The 22103-nt window shown below is 32.8% G+C and overlaps 1 protein-coding gene across 1 annotated transcript; it reads left to right on the top strand.

Moving 5' to 3' along the window:
• Nucleotide 1: 1 nt before the first annotated feature.
• Nucleotides 2-21665, top strand: LOC134715001 (coiled-coil domain-containing protein R3HCC1L-like). Its single transcript, XM_063576815.1, has 12 exons — nucleotides 2-119; nucleotides 3545-3698; nucleotides 4167-4310; nucleotides 5007-5177; nucleotides 6293-7734; nucleotides 8201-8307; nucleotides 11990-12080; nucleotides 12765-12846; nucleotides 13170-13240; nucleotides 13756-13851; nucleotides 14303-14452; nucleotides 18377-21665. The coding sequence occupies exons 4-12, from the start codon at nucleotides 5032-5034 to the stop codon at nucleotides 18439-18441; spliced, it is 2250 nt and encodes a 749-aa protein (XP_063432885.1). The 5' UTR covers nucleotides 2-119; nucleotides 3545-3698; nucleotides 4167-4310; nucleotides 5007-5031; the 3' UTR covers nucleotides 18442-21665.
• Nucleotides 21666-22103: the final 438 nt, after the last annotated feature.

Raw genomic sequence — 22103 nt, 5'->3', positions numbered from 1 at the left:
AAACAAAGGTCAGTAAGAAACTAAAAACAAAACGTTGACGGAGACAGCAGAACTTCCAGTTTATTGTTTGTACTTTAGGTGTTTGGCAGCTTTTTTGAAATATTTCATGTTTATATGAGGTGAAGTATTACACAGATCTTTAAAAGGGGAAGATAAACCATTGACATTGCAACCTTATTAGCATTAAATGATGAAACATATATCCAAACCAAGGATTTGAATAGTTGAATATAAAAAAAACCAAAATGCATGCCTAGGAACTTGTAGAAGCAAATTATTAAATATGACTGCACAGTGAAAACAAATATTCTTGTAACTAATATTGCAACCTTCATTATCAGCACAATCATGACATGTTGGGTCTTTTTATGTTGCGAAAAGGTACAAATCATCACAAATTACACCTAACAGCCTTAAGGCTAAGTTATTGCTATTCTGAAATCTGTTACGCTTGACCAGAGAATCTGTCCGGCTTGAACTTTTGAAGTCATACAACAATAATTTTGACTTGTGGCGTCAGATGTTTTCTTTTATGACATCGATTTTTTTTAATGTCCAGTAATCATGGTACGGAGGACAAATTGTGATAAGGTGTATTCAAGATTGAGAATGGGATAGCCAGGGTGCTTATGCTAAACCATATCCGAGACCATATCTTATTGTTGTCATGATTATCAAACAATGTTTATTATAGATTTCTAACCACAAATCACAGGATCTTGATGAGTTCTAATCAGGAATAGTCCTATCAATGAAAGTCGTAAGAATCATAAAGTGTGACTGAGACTTGCATTCAAACAGCAAATTGATTTGAGTGTGTTGGTAAACAGGTTGAGGATAACCCTCTAAATGAGTAACAATCCCTTATTTGTGTAATTATTTGGAATTTCTTAAAATAAAAATGTGTCTTTTCACTATGGGGAATCATTCCCCATTTGGTAGGTTGTTCCCAACTTAGTAAAAGTAATATCTTTGCCAGGTGAGCTTGCTTGCTTGCTTTAATACTGGCTATAGTGAACCATCATTTGAATGATTATTAGTTAAGGTATAACCCTCATTTAGGCAGCATAAAATTATTATATTTAAGAAGAGAACCATTCAAAAGTAAGGACAGTGCACATGTACACACATTGTGAAACCAGGTTAGAAACGTTTTTTCAATCTAAATTTGAAATATGGTGTCAAGCATTTGAAGGTGTGCTTGATTTGTCAATGAGGTTTTAATAAAAACATTACAATACATTTTTTTCAAAAGCATGGTAAGAGGAACATCTCAAAAATTTGACCAGATTAATTTTATTTTTACATCTTCTGTAGTACTCCCCATAACATTACATAGCAAAATCAAACATAATCTATAAGCATGTTATAAGAGATAATCCTCACATTTTATCTTAAAATTCTATGGTGTAGTTTTTTTTTATCACATAAAATTGGATTTTCCATGCATAATCGATACAAAATCTGACAATTTTGCATAAGGTAGCACTCCACAGTTAGGTGTGTAGTTTCGCATTTTGGCCCCTGTGGATTTTTCAAATATGAGAGCTAGTGTGCAATAAAAATCATTTTTGGATAGCTGAGTATTAAAATAGCCTTTGTATTGGGTTTATATGATTATCAAGGTTATGTAATGTATGTAATATAGGCTGTTTTCTGTATGACAGTCCGTATTTGCATGTCCCTACCATACATTGGTCCGGCAATTATTGCAATGTTTTTTTCCAACTTTTTATCGCACGAACTTTGTGATTGGATTTTACGAAAAAATGAGGCGAAAGACACCCATTTTTTATTTGATCATTAGGAAGATTTAGGAAAACAGTTTCTAAAAAGGTATCACTCAAAGGCATTGAAATTCTAGTTTGATCCAAATTTTGGGGGGAATTGAGACATGTTCACCCCCCTTTTTGCCATATTTTATTGGAAATAAATGCAGAATGTTGCCATGGATACAGATAAAAGGAATTTATTTTCACCCTATTAACTTTTGAAAATCAAATCTATGGAAGATACTGATTACATACATATGCACATGTACAACACAAACAGTTAGGTTAATGTATTAGAAATCCAGGAATAGGAGATGATAAAACATTTTGGGGCTCATTTTTAATTTTATTTTCTAACTGTGGAGTGCTACCTAACCTGTAGCGTGAAAAACAAATCTGGTGATCCTTACTGTTTGTTATTAGTTTTAAAAAAGAAGGATAAATAGATATAGGAAGATGTGGTGTGAGTGCCAATGAGACAACTCTCCATCCAAATAACAATTTATAAAAAAGTAAACCATTATAGGTCAATGTACGGCCTTCAACACTGAGCCTTGGCTCACACCGAACAACATGCTATAAAGGGCCCCAAAATTGTTAGTGTAAAACCATTCAAACAGGAAAACCAACGATAAAAAAAACTACATTTGGACAAATTATTAAAAAAATCCATGGATTTCCCTGCTCACCTGAAATTGAAAAATCAAACACACTTTTAACCTGAAAACATATTTTTAACTCGCTTGTAAAACTGGTTTCACAATATTTATATTTTGCTCCTTCTTCTGATTGGTTCTGTGTCTAACTACATGTATTGTTTCCGCCCAAAAGAAGGTGGTACATTGTACCTTGCAATTGGCTAATACTGATTTCATTGTTCAGTTAGCTATAGCTAGCAATCTGGCCAAATCTATTACCTTTACCTACATACTTCAGACATTTTGCTGTTTATTATACAGGAAGTTTTCAACATGTTCAAAAAGAATGAAAAGAAGCTGCCATAACAACTGGGATAAATTCATATATCATTAATATGAGTCCTAGATGGAGTTAATCCTATAATTTCAGTTCTGCTATATAATGTGCCATTTGTACATGGAGTAACATTAGCAGAACAACAACCACTGAATGAAATAGTAATTGTGGATATGTTATAAATTTTAGATAGAGCATGCAAGACTTAGTTAATATACTTAGTTATATAAGCAGGATTGGTTCAATATTTCATACATTTAAATTCAAGACACTTGTTTTATACAACTTTAATTTTGAATGTTTGTCCCTCAATCTACATTGGCAATGATAAATGAATACAAAAAAAACCCAAAATTTACAATAGATGAATTGTAATTATGCTACAGTATGAAGAGGTAAATTTTTAGCCTTATAGATGAATTCTTATTGTGCTACAGTATGAATGAGTAAATGTTTAGCCTCACTGATGAATTCTAATTATGCTACAGTATGAATGAGTAAATGTTTAGCCTCACTGATGAATTCTAATTATGCTACAGTATGAATGAGTAAATGTTTAGCCTCATAGATGAATTCCAATTATGCTACAGTATGAATGAGTAAATGTTTAGCCTCATAGATGAATTCTAATTATGCTATGTACAGTATGAAGGAGTAAATTTTTTAGCCTCCTTGTTCAGTATATTTACATTTTGTACTCTCTTCTTCATGTATTTGATATTTAGGATATTGTAAAAACATGTACATGCAAAATTTATTGTTTTATATATGTTTTTTTAAATGTTTGTTTATTGCAGTGATCATGGAAAGGTGACTTCAAGTATACAAATTTAATTGAGTAGATCTGGCTTCCTACTTTGAAAGTAGATATTTAAGTCCGTTGGAGGAAATATTTATAGAAAATATTTACACAGATTTAAAGAAATATATACAAAGTGGTACAAAAAAAAGGTAAGATATAAACAATTTAAATTTGCAATCTGAATACTTCTTTTATTTCACCAATTAGTTTAAGTTGAAAGTTGTTTCATGGCTATATGTGGGTACAGGCAAATCAGGTTTTAAACATATTTTACAAATTCTCTAGTATTTTCTTGTATAAAAATGAGAATGGAAATGGGGAATGTATCAAAGAGACAACAACCCGACCACAGATAAAAACAACAGCAAAAGGTCACCAACAGGCCCTCAATGCAGACGTTGTCAAATATCCAAGAAAAAAGCAAGTTTTCCTCAATCCATGAAAATATTAATCCAAAGTACATGTATAGCCCTTTCAAAATAAAAATTTCTATTTATAAAAAAAATTAAAAATAAAATAGTGCAACAGTACAAGGAAAGTTCTAATTAAAGAGAAATTTAATTTCCCCATTGATCTATGGGTAGAATGTAACTAATCAAGTATTCTTTTGTTTTCAGTGTGTTGATCTTTCCACCATTTAACAGTTTCCACAGATTTCTAGCCCATAAATGCACAGAGGAATATAAAGAATTGAAAAGTTTTTCCATTGGACAAGGAATACGCAGGAGACTTGTTATTTGTGACCAGAAAGATTTTATCGGGTAAAGAATACTTTGTCATTTTTATTACATGAAGACCATGTAGAAGTAATAAAAACTGTATTTATTCTTAAATTTTTTAAAAGCACTATTTATATTTAGTGCAACTAAGTACACATACTTGAATGCAGCTTGATGCTTGATTGGTTGATTGTTACTTGCTCAACATCTGGTTGCAAATTACACCTGTTTATGTCACAATAAAATTTACATCATCAGTATTTGAACAAGGCTTACAATCAAAATGGACATTGGAGATCTATAGATGTTTTAACTTCTATGTTATTTAGTCACTGGCAGATAGTTGTCTCATTGGCAATTATACCACACATCTTGTAAGTTTTATATTATAAATTTAACACTCCTGCTCAGACTCAAGATATGGTAAAATGAAATAGAATAAATCAGTGCCTTATTTAGAATGTTTGAATTCTATGAAGAATATTATTGATGCTTGATGCTATTGTTGCCATAATCAGAAGATGTTTCATGAATTTTGTTAAATGTCTGAGGAGAACGTCAAGGTCACAAACTTATCGAAATGAAAAAAGTTGTATCAGTGTCAAGAATAACAATTGACTACTGTAAAATTTTAACTGCCTAATAACAGATATTTTTAAATGAAAAATACAACATGAAATAAAAAAAAACATTTTGACAGTAGCACATCAAGATAATAATTATATTACTATTTTTCAGTAAATCATCAAACTTAGGTATCTGTATGTCTAACCCCAAACCCTCAGTGGGTAGGGGTAGGGCCAGGGGAAGAGTAAAGGATGGAGATAGTCCAGGAATATCACCAGTAGGTGTAAGACAGTCAGGGATACCAGATTCTGAACATCATAACAGCAAACCAGAACCTCAAAGGTAATAAACACATGATTAATGATAACATTTAAGATATTTAGAAAATATTTATACCTGACAATGAGACTCTCATGGATAGTCAATGTAAACACCCCTTTAAATTATACTTTTATTTAGTAAAATGTATTAGTTCAATTCTCTGGGTTATAACATTGAATTGCACAATAGCTCAGTATATAGAGGTAATAAATATGATGCTTTTTCTGTACTATTGTTGAACTGGTCTAGCAGGTAAGAATCTATCGGTATTTAGAATTACATTCGTTTTATTGTCTCTCCTTGACAGAGTCAAAAAGCGAGGTATAGGATAGGTATGCTGTATCCGGCAGGATAGTGGTCAGCCCTGGCTTCAGACAATGTGTTAGTTTGTGATTAAGTCTAGTTTATGGTGAACCACAAGTGGTAAATCAATGATATTTGGTATGCAGTTATATAGGCATTTGATTGGCACACCTCATTTACATGGAGATTATTTGGCCAAGCCCCCTCAATCATGGTGTATTGACTTTGCAACTTTTAATCAGTTTACATGTATAAGTTTGTGATATGTTCAGTTTACAGTGAACCACAAGTAGTAGGCCAATGTTTTAAATTGGTATTCAGTTGTATAAGCAAAACACTTCAGTTCCATGGCGAATATTTGCCCCTCATTCTTGGTCTATTGACTTCACAAAAATTTTGCTTAGTCTACATGTTTTAGTTTGTGATTAGATCAGATGACATGCTTATGTTAGGTCAATTATATTTGGTATTTTAATTTATTGGCATTTGCAAGTATCGTTTTTATCAAGATTATATAGCCACACCCTCTTATCATGGTTCATTGACCGAATTTCTCATAGTTTACAAGTTAATGTTGGTGTTTAGGTTTGTTTGAAAGGAATAACATGATAAGTCAATGGTATTTGGTATGCAGTTGTATTGGCATTGGCATATCTTATTTCCATGGAGATTTTCATCGACTTTTATATTTGCATAATTACATGTAAAATAATTCCTATTGTAATTTCAACATTTGTGTAATCAAAATTACAAAAAAAGATGAGACATATCTCTTTGATAACACTATACTATAAATCAAATCAAAAATGAAAAATGCAATGTTATTTTTGCAGGTCCAAAGGTAGGGGGAAAAAGCCAGAAGTTCAACTTTATGTTCCAAGGGGACGGAGATCTCAAGAAAGTAGTTGTGGCAATTCTCAATCAGAAGAGAGTCAAAGTCTTCAGAGCAATTCTTCTGAATGTGACCAATTAACAATATCTGAGCTCAAAAAGCCACATGGTGGTACTACAGAATCACATGATAAGACTGATGATATTGAGAAAAACCTGACTAGTTCAGATATAAAGCCTGTACAAACTAAACCAAGAAAAAGTAGAACAGCTCAGGTTTACATGCCTCCAGGGAGGAGGAGGGAGCAAGAGAAAGGCCAATCATTGAGTGAGAGTTCAGAGAGAGGCTCTGATGGGGATCAATGGGATGCTGACAATGCTGATACACATAATATAGACACTGAAATGGATACATGTTGCAAGAATGAAGAGGAACTAGTTCAAGATGTCTCGTCATTCAAAATTGAGGACACAAAATTAAGTGTATGTAAAACTTCTGAACATTTGAACCCTGATATATCTCTTCGACCAGAAACAAATGATGATGTACATATATGTCAGAATATAGTTAAATCAGAACATGATACGGAAAATGTTAGTGCTAAAGTTCATGACAAATTAGATACTGAGTCTTCAGATTTATTAAGGGAACAAACATTAGGTGGAAATCAATCAAATACTAACAATCAGACAAATATACAAGATTCTATAGAAAATAATGAACATTCCAACAATCATGACAATTCAGGGAACATTGTAAATAGTGACATTTCTGATGATATCACAATCTCCAATGATGGTGCACCAGAACAACATGAACAAAGTGACAATTTGATATCAAATGACACTGTAATATCTTCAGAAATTAACAGAACAGAGGAGTGTATTTCAATATCCCATGATTCAGGTGCTAGTACACAATCTGTCCAATCGGGTGAAGTAACAAGGTCACATGATAAAACAGTACTGGATGCCTGTTCAAAGAAAGATTCATCAGACCAGCTGGGAAGTGAAAAGGACGAAAAAAGTTTGCAATCTGTTTCCGATGGTCAAAGTAATCATTCAAAGTCTGAAGTGCCTGATTCTTGGGACAATGAAGATTCGGATTCAGGTTCACATGAAGAATCAACATGTTCAGCACCTAAAGCAAAAAAGACAACAAATGTTGAAAGTAAGACCTCAGAAAAACCTGAAAAAGATGAAAAAAAGGTTAAGAATTCTTCCAAAGTCATCGTCCGTAATGATAAACTAGCAGCATTTGGTTGGGATTTGTACACAGACGAGACAAATGAATCAACTGCAGAAAGAGAAAGGGCAGAAAGTGAAGAAAAGGATGATTATAGGAAGAAGTCAGGAAAAAAGAAAACTGGAAAAGGAAAGAATAAATTGAAAAAGAAACTAGACAGTCCTGCGGAGTCAGTGGAAATAGATCAACAAGAAATAGGTCTTTAATTACAACATTAAATTCAAATTTCTCTTGCTTGTAATTTGTTTAAGCTATATAGTGAATGCTTGTGACACTGCATGATTCACCCATACTTTTTTTTCTGTTTTTCTTCTGCTCAATATACAAAACGGAAGTAGGTAACACTTGCAGTATAAATTTCAGATTTGAAAGAGGCGGTTGTTTGTTACAATCATTTATATAAGATAATAAATAGGTATGAAGTTTGGGATGTTTATAAAGAAAATTAATGTAAGAGTTTGAATGATTGGTTGATAGGAAATTATTTCATAAATTCAATGAATAAAATTAAGAAAAGGAAACCCTCATAAGGCTTAAAAGTATTATAGAGATAACTATAGAATTTCAATGATTTATACAAACAGGCCATAGTCCACAGACATTTTACACATTATGATAAATTGATAGAATTTACCTTTTGTTATGGTTAAATCTGTCTTTTTAGAATCAGCTGTAGCAGAGAAAAAGCCTGTTCAGTCTGATGAAGATGCATCATGGGATACAATGTTTGATGATGATGGGGATAGTCTTGATCCTAACACTTTAGAAGAGGTAGGTATGATGATGGGGATAGTCTTGATCCTAACACTTTAGAAGAGGTAGGTATGATGATGGGGATAGTCTTGATCCTAACACTTTAGAAGAGGTAGGTATCTTCTTCACAATGTTTGATGATGATGGGGATAGTCTTGATCCTAACACTTTAGAAGAGGTAGGTATCTTCTTCACAAGGTTTGATGATGATGGGGATAGTCTTGATCCTAACACTTTAGAAGAGGTAGGTATCTTCTTCACAATGTTTGATGATGATGGGGATAGTCTTGATCCTAACACTTTAGAAGAGGTAGGTATCTTCCTCACAAGGTTTGATGATGATGGGGATAGTCTTGATCCTAACACTTTAGAAGAGGTAGGTATCTTCTTCACAATGTTTGATGATGATGGGGATAGTCTTGATCCTAACACTTTAGAAGAGGTAGGTATCTTCCTCACAAGGTTTGATGATGATGGGGATAGTCTTGATCCTAACACTTTAGAAGAGGTAGGTATCTTCTTCACAATGTTTGATGATGATGGGGATAGTCTTGATCCTAACACTTTAGAAGAGGTAGGTATCTTCTTCACAATGTTTGATGATGATGGGGATAGTCTTGATCCTAACACTTTAGAAGAGGTAGGTATCTTCCTCACAATGTTTGATGATGATGGGGATAGTCTTGATCCTAACACTTTAGAAGACGTAGGTATGATGATGGGGATAGTCTTGATCCTAACACTTTAGAAGAGGTAGGTATCTTCCTCACAATGTTTGATGATGATGGGGATAGCCTTGATCCTAACACTTTAGAAGACGTAGGTATGATGATGGGGATAGTCTTGATCCTAACACTTTAGAAGAGGTAGGTATCTTCCTCACAATGTTTGATGATGATGGGGATAGTCTTGATCCTAACACTTTAGAAGGGGTAGGTATCTTCCTCACAAGGTTTGATGATGATGGGGATAGTCTTGATCCTAACACTTTAGAAGAGGTAGGTATCTTCCTCACAATGTTTGATGATGATGGGGATAGTCTTGATCCTAACACTTTAGAAGACGTAGGTATGATGATGGGGATAGTCTTGATCCTAACACTTTAGAAGAGGTAGGTATCTTCCTCACAAGGTTTGATGATGATGGGGATAGTCTTGATCCTAACACTTTAGAAGAGGTAGGTATCTTCTTCACAATGTTTGATGATGATGGGGATAGTCTTGATCCTAACACTTTAGAAGACGTAGGTATGATGATGGGGATAGTCTTGATCCTAACACTTTAGAAGAGGTAGGTATCTTCTTCACAATGTTTGATGATGATGGGGATAGTCTTGATCCTAACACTTTCGAAGACGTAGGTATGATGATGGGGATAGTCTTGATCCTAACACTTTAGAAGAGGTAGGTATCTTCCTCACAAGGTTTGATGATGATGGGGATAGCCTTGATCCTAACACTTTAGAAGACGTAGGTATCTTCCTCACAATGTTTGATGATGATGGGGATAGTCTTGATCCTAACACTTTAGAAGAGGTAGGTATCTTCCTCACAATGTTTGATGATGATGGGGATAGTCTTGATCCTAACACTTTAGAAGAGGTAGGTATCTTCCTCACAATGTTTGATGATGATGGGGATAGTCTTGATCCTAACACTTCAGAAGAGGTAGGTATCTTCCTCACTATGTTTGATGATGATGGGGATAGTCTTGATCCTAACACTTTAGAAGAGGTAGGTATCTTCTTCACAATGTTTGATGATGATGGGGATAGCCTTGATCCTAACACTTTAGAAGAGGTAGGTATGATGATGGGGATAGTCTTGATCCTAACACTTTAGAAGGGGTAGGTATGATGATGGGTATAGTCTTGATCCTAACACTTTAGAAGAGGTAGGTATCTTCCTCACAATGTTTGATGATGATGGGGATAGTCTTGATCCTAACTCTTTAGAAGACGTAGGTATGATGATGGGGATAGTCTTGATCCTAACACTTTAGAAGAGGTAGGTATCTTCCTCACTATGTTTGATGATGATGGGGATAGTCTTGATCCTAACACTTTAGAAGGGGTAGGTATCTTCCTCACTATGTTTGATGATGATGGGGATAGTCTTGATCCTAACACTTTAGAAGAGGTAGGTATCTTCCTCACTATGTTTGATGATGATGGGGATAGTCTTGATCCTAACACTTTAGAAGAGGTAGGTATCTTCCTCACAATGTTTGATGATGATGGGGATAGTCTTGATCCTAACACTTTAGAAGAGGTAGGTATCTTCCTCACAAGGTTTGATGATGATGGGGATAGTCTTGATCCTAACACTTTAGAAGGGGTAGGTATCTTCCTCACTATGTTTGATGATGATGGGGATAGTCTTGATCCTAACACTTTAGAAGAGGTAGGTATCTTCCTCACTATGTTTGATGATGATGGGGATAGTCTTGATCCTAACACTTTAGAAGAGGAAGGTATCTTCCTCACAATGTTTGATGATGATGGGGATAGTCTTGATCCTAACACTTTAGAAGGGGTAGGTATCTTCCTCACTATGTTTGATGATGATGGGGATAGTCTTGATCCTAACACTTTAGAAGAGGTAGGTATCTTCCTCACTATGTTTGATGATGATGGGGATAGTCTTGATCCTAACACTTTAGAAGAGGTAGGTATCTTCTTCACAATGTTTGATGATGATGGGGATAGTCTTGATCCTAACACTTTAGAAGAGGTAGGTATCTTCCTCACAATGTTTGATGATGATGGGGATAGTCTTGATCCTAACACTTTAGAAGACGTAGGTATGATGATGGGGATAGTCTTGATCCTAACACTTTAGAAGAGGTAGGTATGATGATGGGGATAGTCTTGATCCTAACACTTTAGAAGAGGTAGGTATCTTCCTCACAATGTTTGATGATGATGGGGATTGTCTTGATCCTAACACTTTAGAAGAGGTAGGTATTTTCCTCACAATGCTCATATTTGAAGTTCATACGCAGAGGTTTTAGAACATATCCATAATACATATTCTTATAGAATGGATTATGATAAAAAAAAATCACATTTGCTTATAAGGAAAGAATAAACAGTGAAAAAGATGTGATGTCATATGAAGAAAAGAAATATGAAATTATTTTAGGGAAACATTTTGTATAGGGGCAATCAAAAATCATAAATTGAAAATGACATATAATTTTTTTTTTTTTTTTTAAATAAAACGATTACAGTAATAAAATGCAAAACCAAAAATCAAGTAAGATTCAGCAACAAAAATCTGTCAAAACAGTTTTATTCTGAAAGGGTAGGCATATCTGCTCCTATTGTTGAACCTATTGTGTTTAATAACAAACAAAAATATATTGAACAAAAAAAAATGAAATTGTGTCCCAAAGAAATGTCCACCAAACATAATAATTATATGATTTCTAAACTAACTCCTTGATCCTGGAACAACCAATTTTAAACACCTAGTAATCAATTTGCAATCTGAAGATAAAAGATGTCGCTAATACAATAAACAAAAGGTAGCGGATTAACGCGGAAGTCGGAGGGAATACTCTCAAATTTCCCAGAGAATTAAGGGAGTAATGTCAGAGTTTCCTGGTGTCACACCAGGAAAAAACTTGGTGTTTGGAGTTTGGGATGGCTTTCGCCAAAATCGTACTGTATTTCAATAGACCTATTGGTTATTTTCAGTTAAGTGGTAATGTTGGTAAAGTGAAAGTAAAGAAGCCTGTCATAAACTACCTCAATTACCAGCCAAAGGAACCAGAACTAGATTATGAAGGTAAACACAATGTTTATATTAGTCTTTTATACTATTGAAATAGTTTTGAATTGTCAAAAAGGAGAAACTTGTAATATTACAATATATATATTTTGATATTTTTAATATAAAAAAAATGAGCAAAACTAAGTGAATTAGCTGGATTGTCTTATTCTGTGAAAGAGCACCAAGGTCATTAGTTTGTTTACCATACATTAGAATTGTCTTTGTCTTTGAAAGAGAAGCAATATTTTTTACTAGGCAGACTAACCATTGGATGGGTAACAATATTATGACTGAAAAACCTGTTTACCCAGTGTCTGTATATTAATTAACAAAGAAGTCTTACTTTAAAAACAGGCAGACTTTAGCTTTATATACATAGTACACACTTAATCAGTTCACTTTAGAAATTGGAGATATTATCTCCCTTTGTTGAACCCCTTATTTTCATATTTCTTGTCACAATTTAGGTCTGATATTTAAAAATGATTATAGAGGGTAATTAGTTTTCTGAAGACTTTTCTCAAATAAAATTATTCAAAAGCATTGAATTGATATAGTTAATTTGTCATTAAATGATTTTAAAATAGGTCTTTCAATAAGGGTTAATGGTCTTTTTTTTTTTTTTTTTTTACAAATTATCAATTGTTTGTTGACCTCCATCTTAGTACATGTAAATTTGTATCTATGGTTACATTTCAGGTATGAATCATGTGATAGAAATATTTGACTTCTCATCTGAAATGAAAACAGAAGATCTCCTCTCAGCATTTAGCATGTTTAAGTAAGTATTCTTCAAAAAAGAATAAAGCTTCTGTGTCTTGAGGAAACAAAATATTTTAAGAGAATAAAATTTGATCTTGTTAAAATATTTTTACTACTGTAAAGACAGTTTAAAAACTAGAAACTATATATTTTCATTATTCTAGTTTGTTTGATATTTTAAAAAAATGATATAATAGATTAAATGTTGGCTTAATTCTGGTGAAATAACTTAATTTGTATATATTAGTTTCAAATTACTTTCATAGCTGGAAATGTATAAATGGAATTAGTTTATCTATTCATGAAAAGTAGTTAATTCATCTGTCTGTTTTATATTTACAGATCAAAAGGATTTGATATTAAATGGGTAGATGATACACATGCATTAGGAGTGTTTTCAAGTGTTATAGCAGGTAAACTAACACTATTTTAACTGAAAAGTTGTCAATTGTTTTGTTTAAAATTGTGGACAAAATTGCTTTTCAAAATTTCAATTTGGGAGCCTCCATGGGGACCCCCCCCCCCCCCCCCCCCAATAGTGACAGTTGGCAGGTATTTTGCTGATCCATTTTATATTTAACCAACTTGAGATAATAACCGGTTTTATTTCTTTTCATGACCAAACATAAGAATATACCTTAAAAGAGATCTCCAGCTTATTTCAATTGGACACCAACTTAAGGTTGATAGACATCTAGAGGTCAAAATTTTGTTTAAACAAGACCTAAGGGAGACGATCTGTCTTAACATTTTTGGTCCATATATTTTTGTGAAAATAATGTTTAAATGATCAGGTATTATTATGAACTTTTGTGAAATATACATATGTAGACAAAGATCACTTCTTAAACAATTCAAAAGTATGCAAATATAGCTTAAGCTGAAGGAAAGAAAAAGGTTTGTTATAAATTGTTTTCTGATTTTACAGCAAATGAAGCATTACAGTTTACACATCCTTTACTAAAAGTGGGACCATTATCTCTAGCCTCTAGAGAATCTAAAGTAAAAGCTAAGAAAGCTGTTGGTATGTATTGCATCACATCTTAATAAATACAAATAATCTAGAATAAAAGCTAAGAGAGCTGTTGGTATGTAATGCATGACATCTCACCAAGTACAAAACATCTGAAATAAAAGCTAAGGGAGCTGTTCTGCATGAAACCATATTTTGTGAAAATCTTGATATTTAGTATCTGAGGTCGACAATTATGAACAGAAATGATGTGTTATCTGCATATTTGTGAGAAAGAAAATTCTTCGGCATTTCAATTAAATTAATTGGGAATATCCTATTTGCTGCAATGCTATTAAATATAATACACATACCATGAACTTGTCTTGGTTTATTAACTAGGGAAATAATAATATATAGCAGAAATTATCAATAAAAACTTTAGTTGTATCATAAAGATATTTCCATCTGTAAATGTTGGTAATGCTTGTGTTTGTCCTTCATTAAAACACGTCTTTTACAGAGTTTTTACAACCGTACAAGGAGAGACCAGAGACAACAGCTGTCGTAGCTAGGAGAATGTTAACTGGAGCACTAGGTTTAAAGACTAAAGTCTCTAAAGAACAGAGAGAAAAGGAGACAGAGGAGAAAAGAAAATTAAAGCAAGCTAAAGGTATGAAATAAAACCTGATAAATTGTGAGAGGCTACTGTGGATTCATTTATTTTCATGGTTATCAATTTTTCGTGGATCGCTGTAAACTTGCATATTCGTGGATATTTATACCCCCGCTTTAAAAATACCCCCGCTTTAAAAAAGGGGGGGTATACTGTTATACCTCTGTCTGTCAGTCCGTCAGTCCGTCCCATGAAACTTTCATCACATTTTTCTCAGGAACTACACATCCACCCTTTCTGTAATTTGGTATCAACATTTATATATGTCAGCCTTACCGTGTGATGCGTTTTCAGATTCATCACTTGACAACTTTCTGTTTACCGAACACTTGTATGATTTTACACATGATAGCCAAGTTGAAAATTTTCGTCACATTTTTCTCAGGAACTACAATACAAGGATTTCTGAAATTTGGTTTCAGGATTTATGTAAGCCAGCTATACCGTGAGATGCGTTTTCCGATTCATCACTCTACAACTTCCTGTTTACCGAACACTTGTATGATTTTACACATGATAGCCAAGTTAAAAATTTTCATCACATTTTTCTCAGGAACTACATTACAAGGATTTCGGAAATTTGGTTTCAGGATTTATATAAGTCAGCTATACCGTGTGATGCGTTTTCAGATTCATCACTCGACAACTTCCTGTTTACCGAACACTTGCATATTTTTACACTATTAATATTATCCACTTGCGACGGGGGTATCATCAGTGAGCAGTAGCTCGCAGTTTCACTTGTTTATTTCATGTTTTTGCCAATCTCTGTAAACAAAGCCTAGATTGAAATCATGTTTTTAGTTGAACATTTGAATTTGTGGTTCACCTGTACCCATGAAACCCATGAAAATTAGTATCCAATGAATAATATTAATGAATCCACAGTATATAAGAATGCCCAAACAATACATTGACATTTAGTCTTTACACACTTATACAAAAAGATTGATTGAATTATTTCTGCTGTTATTACAAATGTGAATCAAACTGTAGTAGCCAACACATTGGTTCTTCTTCTACGTCATTGATGGCATCTTTTTTACGTTGTATAAACTGTTTACTTATATTATGGCATTGCACAAATGTATGATGTTTTTTCAATAAATCCATTAGATGTTAACTGATTGTTTCTTCAGTTTTGTCATTTGTTGATGTGTTACATATTCTTTTTTAAACCCAAGCTTTAAAAAAGTAGGGGTATACTGTTTTACATCTGTCTGTCTGTCAGTCCATCCATTCATCCATCCATTTGTCCATCCTTTGGTTCATTCAATAAATATTTTTCCTCCCCTCTTTCTCAGGAAATACATAACAAGGATCTCTGAAAGGAGTAGGGACATTAACCCTTTCACGTTCCGCCAAATTGGACGTAAACTTATGGAAAGACACTATCAAAGTTCAATCGCATATAGCATTCGCACTGAGGCTTACATAAAGGTCGTTTTAGGTCCATTTGAGAGATAAATGATAAAATATTTCAAAAAATATAATATATCAGAAATTTTGTCTTTTGAAGTCACGTGTTATCTGTCCAAAAGTCATGTGACTTGCGAAAAAAAAGTAAAAAAATACAAAAGTCTTCCGAAAAAGGTCGTGTGGAGACTTTTATAAGGGCTAATAGTATAAAGTTTAAGTGTCAAAGCAATTTCCTAAGTCTGATAGACACAGGAAAGTTATTATTATGGTATAGTTGGAGGAAATACGTGCTATATGCCCCCAAACGTGGATGCCCGCAACATGCAAAATAACGGTTTTCAGACGTTTTTTCGTCAAAATCTTATACTTGACACAAATCTTAGCTTAAATTATGTTTTTCCAAGCAGCACATGGAATTTTGACTTTGAAAGTAAAGATTCAATGAATTACCAATAATTACTTTGGTGTTTTGGGCCTATGAGGTTTTAGTTTAAGGGGGGGGGGGTGCAATTAGGACACACATTTTTTAAAAACATACAAACATTGTTTTTAAGTTGACTTTTGTATGTATTCATGACCCTCTTTTTGAAATTGAAAGTAAAGTTAAGTTAAGTTTCATTTAATATAGGAAATTATTTTTCACCTCCGGCTTTGAGGTTCGAACATGCAATCTTCCTGCTATGGGCTAGTGCAGCTTCCCACTGGACCACGGGAGTTCCAGTTTAATACATCGAAATTTTAATACTTAACTCTTTCATAAAGCAACGAAGTGAAAGTAATCAAATAATCAGCCTGTTTACTGTTTTCGTTTAGAAATTAAGTCTCGATATAACATAGAATTGTTGTAAAACCCATTATTTTGAGCAAATATAGGATGATATCATACTTTAGTCTGCCATTTTTTTCTAGACGTTTACCGGTTTCTTTATTTGAACAAAAGTGTTTTCGACATTTCCATAACCAGGCACATCAGAAACAATGTTCTGTTACATCTATTTCAACTTCGAAAAAAAAAAATTCATGACTTTTTGTCTTTTTTGTCTTTTTTTCAATTAATTTGGAAAGAAATGACCACAAATTGAGAGAGCATTTCAAGTAAATGATTGCGTTGGTACACTTTCAATCACTTTGTTCACTTAAGTACAAGTTTTAATCATACTTTGAATAGTTTCCCTCAAAAATACACGGCGAAGTTAATAAAAAAAGTCATATTGCCCCTAAAATCAACAGTTTATTTTCCCATACTCGACGGAAATATTAAGTTAAAATAAAAAAAAAACACACGGTTTTTACAGGAGAAAACGTTGTCCGTTAGGGGCGATTTGATATCAAACCGTACTCGGAAGAAGTTTTAGGCACCACTAATCACACAGCTGTGATATAGGGGATTGATTTGAGCCATCAACCACTTCTGTACGTCAACAAATGTCAAAGATTCAATACATTGCGCAAGTTAGTTACCCAAAAATATAGCCCATCGGTACCAGAGTACCAGAGTACCGATGGGAACAGGAAGGGGTTAAGGCCTAGTTTTGGCCCAAGAAAATAAAATGTTTGATAACTATTTCAAATTGGCACATAATGTTTAGAAATGCATAGGGTCAAGAAATATAAATGAAAAACATAAGGATTTTTTTCTGATGACGTCCCAATAAAGTCATTATGTGTATTAATTTCACAAAAACGAAGAAAAATACAGAATTTATGCAGTTTTCTATCTCTATTTCCATTGTGGAAACATCTTGCGCAGCCGAGAAACAACAAAATAATTTAACAGAAGCTTTATTACAACTATTGGCATAATCTCACCAAATATAAAGTTGTTTCTTTGGTGCGCACATACTTTTTCAATCTAAAATATACTTAAGATTTGATGAAAAAACAAGGAAAATCATGAAATTTAACCAAATATTTTTAGTATAGTACCTTATACCTTAGTGAAGTTTTCAGTAGTTTAAGTATATGTCTGATAACTTTTAAATTTGCAGTAATTTTTGGGCCAAATAAGGGCCTTATTGCCCCTACTCCTTTATCTTCATAGGGGGTAATGGTAACGTTTTCTTCTGTTGCTCAGTCCATATCGTTAACTTGGCTTGTTTCAAAGCTGAGACATTTTGACATATGTGGTTAAATTTTTTGAGGTACGAAGTGAGATTACTTTTTCCGTAAATTATCAACCCTGAGTATCATTTTGTGATGCAGCTCCTCGTGGTTAAAAAAATCATTTTTAACACAATCAGTTCTTTGAAAATTTAATACTTTCAACACATTGTTAAAATAGCTCCATAGTTTTTACACATTTATTCTGGTTTCCCCTACTTTCTAAATTAACACAAATGCTTAAGCTCAGTCACTTGTTTATCATAGAAATGTGTCAAATATCACTACACACTGATTTTTTGTTTACCTGTGACTTTTTTGTTCCTCTTTTCAAGGCGCATTAGGGATATTGTCCCACTTAACAAATATAACATTTATCTTTATATTGTTTTTATTTTACAGATAAGAAGAAGCAAGAACGTAAACAGAAAGATGATATATGGGAAGGAAATGTTACCTCAGAATAAAACACTTGATCTTCTTGACCTTTAATAAATTTATATTTTTTTATCTGTTTAATGAACCAAATTGTGTCAATCAATTTAGATTTTAGAAGTCAGAATGTGTGTAATTTCTTCTGTCAGTTATGGACTTGGAAGCAATAAATGAAGAAAGAAAAATGGAATACAGAGATTTTACATGTGTTTGAAAGAAACAGGCTTAAAAGACCAAGGAATTGTAAATATTTAATACTGTGTTGTTGATAGTATTTGTAAATGTGTTTTTCTTCTTCAAAGAACAAGAAAACAAATAAATAATGTTTCTTTGTATGGTTAGTTTTTTGATTGAATTTCTGGACATGGTATGTAACTCAATTGTGTACATTGACTTTTATAGCTATTGAAGTTGAATTTTGATAAGTTTATGGGACATGTTATTTAATTCATGAAAGGATACAAGCTACCCATAGAGAAAAAATATGTAGTATTCATAGAAATTTACTGTTATATTACTTTTAAAGCATTTTAAATTATTTTACTGTGATCAAATTGTAAAATATTTTTTCCATGCTTATTCATGTATAGATATTTGATATTTGTTTAGCTAGTATGAGAGTCAGTATGAAGTTTATTTTTAGCTCACCTGGCCCGAAGGGCCAAGTGAGCTTTTCTCATCACTTGGCGTCCGGCGTCTGGCGTCGTCCGCCGTCGTCGTCCGTCGTCGTTAACTTTTACAAAAATCTTCTCCTCTGAAACTACTGGGCCAAATTAAACCAAACTTGGCCAAAATCATCATTGGGGTATCTCGTTTAAAAAAATGTGTGGTGTGACCCGCCAAACCAACCAAGATGGCCGCCATGGCTAAAAATAGAACATAGGGGTAAAATGCAGTTTCTGTCTTATAACTCAAAAACCAAAGCCTTTAGAGCAAATCTGATAGGGGTATATATTGTTTATCAGGTCATGATCTATCTGCCCTGAAATTTTCAGATGAAGTGGACAACCTGTTGTAGGGTTGCTGCCCCTGAATTGGTAATTTTAGGAAAATTTTGCTGTTTTTGGTTATTATCTTGAATATTATTATAGATAGAGATAAACTGTAAACAGCAATAATGTTCAGCAAAGTAAGATTTACAAATAAGTCAGCATGACCAAAATGGTCAGTGTACCCCTTTAGGAGTTATTGCCCTATAAAGTCAATTTTTAACCATTTTTCGTAAATTTTATATATCTTTTACAAAAATCTTCTCCTCTAATACTACTGGGCCAAATAAAACCAATCTTGGCCAAAATCATCATTGGGGTATCTCGTTTAAAAAATGTGTGGTGTGACCCGCCAAACCAACCAAGATGGCGGCCATGGCTAAAAATAGAACATAGGGGTAAAATGCAGTTTTTGGCTTATAACTCAAAAACCAAAGCATTTAGAGCAAATCTGATAGGTATATATATTATTTATCAGGTCAAGATCTATCGGCTCTAAAATTTTCAGATGAAGTGGACAACTGTGTTAGGTTGCTGCCCCTGAATGGGTAATTTTAAGGAAATTTTGCGGTTTTTTGTTATTATCTTGAATATTATTATGGATAGAGATAAACTGTAAACAGCAATAATTTACCGCAAAGTAAGACTTAAAAATAAGTCAACATGACCAAAATTATCGATTGACCCCCTAAGGAGTTATTGCTCTTTATAGTAAATTTTCAAAAATTTTCATAAAATTTATAAATTTTTACTAACATTTTCCACTGAAACCAATCATTATAGATAGGGATAATTGTACACAGCGAAAATGTTCAGTAAAGTAAGATCTACAAAGACATCACCATCACCAAAAACACAATTTTGTCATGAATCCATCTGTGTCCTTTGTTGAATATTCACATAGACCAAGGTAAGCGACACAGGCTCTTTTGAGCCTCTAGTTTTATTTCAATTTCATAACTATTTATAAATGTGTTTAGTTGTTTTAAACAACATAAAATAATTTGGTTCATACATTGATATTCTAATTATTTTTGAAGATAGAAAAGCTTTGACATATGCATTTGTATCTTACTGTTCATAGTGTGCATTCAAATAACTTGAAATTTAATCTAATTGATTTTAGTGAAATTCACATAGCTCTATAAATTCAAAATGCTATTCTACCCAAGGCTTATGTTTAGTAGAAATAGAGGTTAAATTGAACAAATATGTTTTTGTTTCAGTCTATTAATCTTTGTTTTTACTTGATTTTTTTCTGATTGTTTTTTGAACTTTCAATAAATAGCACATTACTGAGAATGCTCTGAGCATTGAAAAATCAAACTTAAATAGAGATAATTCGCTTATATTAACCTTAACTACTACTTCTAAATGATTGATAAGACCACATTTACATAACTCATTTTAGCATTGAATGAGTTGTTTTACTGTGGATTCATTTATTTTCGTGGGTATCAGTTTTCGTGGATTGAGGAAAACTTACATGTTCGTGGATATTTGATTTCGTGGTTTTGCCGAAGTCTGCATACAAGTCTATTGAAAATTTGTCATTCGTTGAATATTTAATTTTGTGGTTCAACTGTTCCCACGAAATCCACGAAAATTGGTATCCAACGAATAATAATGAATCCACAGTATATGTTAATTTGGAAGTTTTAATATATTGTAAATATTATAAATAACTAAATTATACAATGTTTTATTGAGTTAGGATTCTTATATCAAAATGCAAAAATTTGTAGACTTCGTATCTTGAAATAGTAGCAGTAGATCATCAGTTACATGTTTCTCACTTCATATATGGAACTACATCAGTTGATTTTCTAACATGAGCAGTGATTTAAATGTTAGCCATTTCATGACATCATGACTATCATGTTATATATATTTAAACCTCTGGTTGTTTTGAAAACTGGCAATTTTGTGAAATAAATTTGTATTTTTTAAAACTGTGCTTATATTCATATTGCATTTTCTTGCAAAGATTTCATTTCCTTTTGAATTAAAATAGAACAATGAAATATAGAAACTTTAAGACTTTAAAAAAATTACATAATTTGGCAAATTTTAAATCATGTATTTTTTTCATTGTTGATCAAACATGATGGTTTCAGTTGCATATTTCAACACAACAAAAAAGTGAAAGAACAAAATTTGAATGAAGTCTTAAATCAATTGTATAATTTAAAACCATTTTAATTATTAAATTATTGTGGTCAGCAAAATACCACAAAGAACCAAGTACTATGTACACATAATTTGGTGTATCCAAATTCTGAAGGAAAGGTTAACTTTTTTACAGTAAGTTGGTCTGTCCATGGCATTAGTTTTTGGACACTCAGAAACTTCGAGTCATATCTTCTTGATGTATGATTCCAAGCTTCATCTGCTTATGCCATACAAATACTGTGTTTTCATAAATTTGAATTGCTGACCAACTTCATATTTACTTATTACTTATTGTTGGCATCATTAGGAGCAAAAGGTCACATCATGACTTATTTATCATAGTTTTCTATGTATACATTTTTCAATATTTAATAATGTATTTTATAATCAATGCCAAAAAAAAGTGCTTGTAATATTGTTTTTATTTGTTTTAATGTAGTTAATAAACTTAAACAGATGCTATCATCTTGCCTTTTTAGCTCTACTGGCCCAAAGGGCTAAACATAGAACATAGGGGTAAAATGCAGGTTTTG

The sequence above is a fragment of the Mytilus trossulus genome, chromosome 4, assembly GCF_036588685.1.
Source record: "Mytilus trossulus isolate FHL-02 chromosome 4, PNRI_Mtr1.1.1.hap1, whole genome shotgun sequence".
NCBI classification, from domain to species: Eukaryota; Metazoa; Mollusca; class Bivalvia; order Mytilida; family Mytilidae; genus Mytilus; species Mytilus trossulus.
The sequence above is the reverse complement of the archived record's forward strand: the minus strand, read 5'-3'. Positions and strand labels throughout refer to the sequence as shown.

Excerpts from the sequence above, each read along its gene's own strand:
- LOC134715001 (XM_063576815.1), top strand. The coding sequence starts at position 5,032 with ATGTCTAACCCCAAACCCTCAGTGGGTAGGGGTAGGGCCAGGGGAAGA. Across the intron at positions 7,735-8,200 it reads AATAGATCAACAAGAAATAG|AATCAGCTGTAGCAGAGAAA; the intron begins GTCTTTAATTAC and ends CTGTCTTTTTAG. Across the intron at positions 12,081-12,764 it reads ACCAGAACTAGATTATGAAG|GTATGAATCATGTGATAGAA; the intron begins GTAAACACAATG and ends GTTACATTTCAG.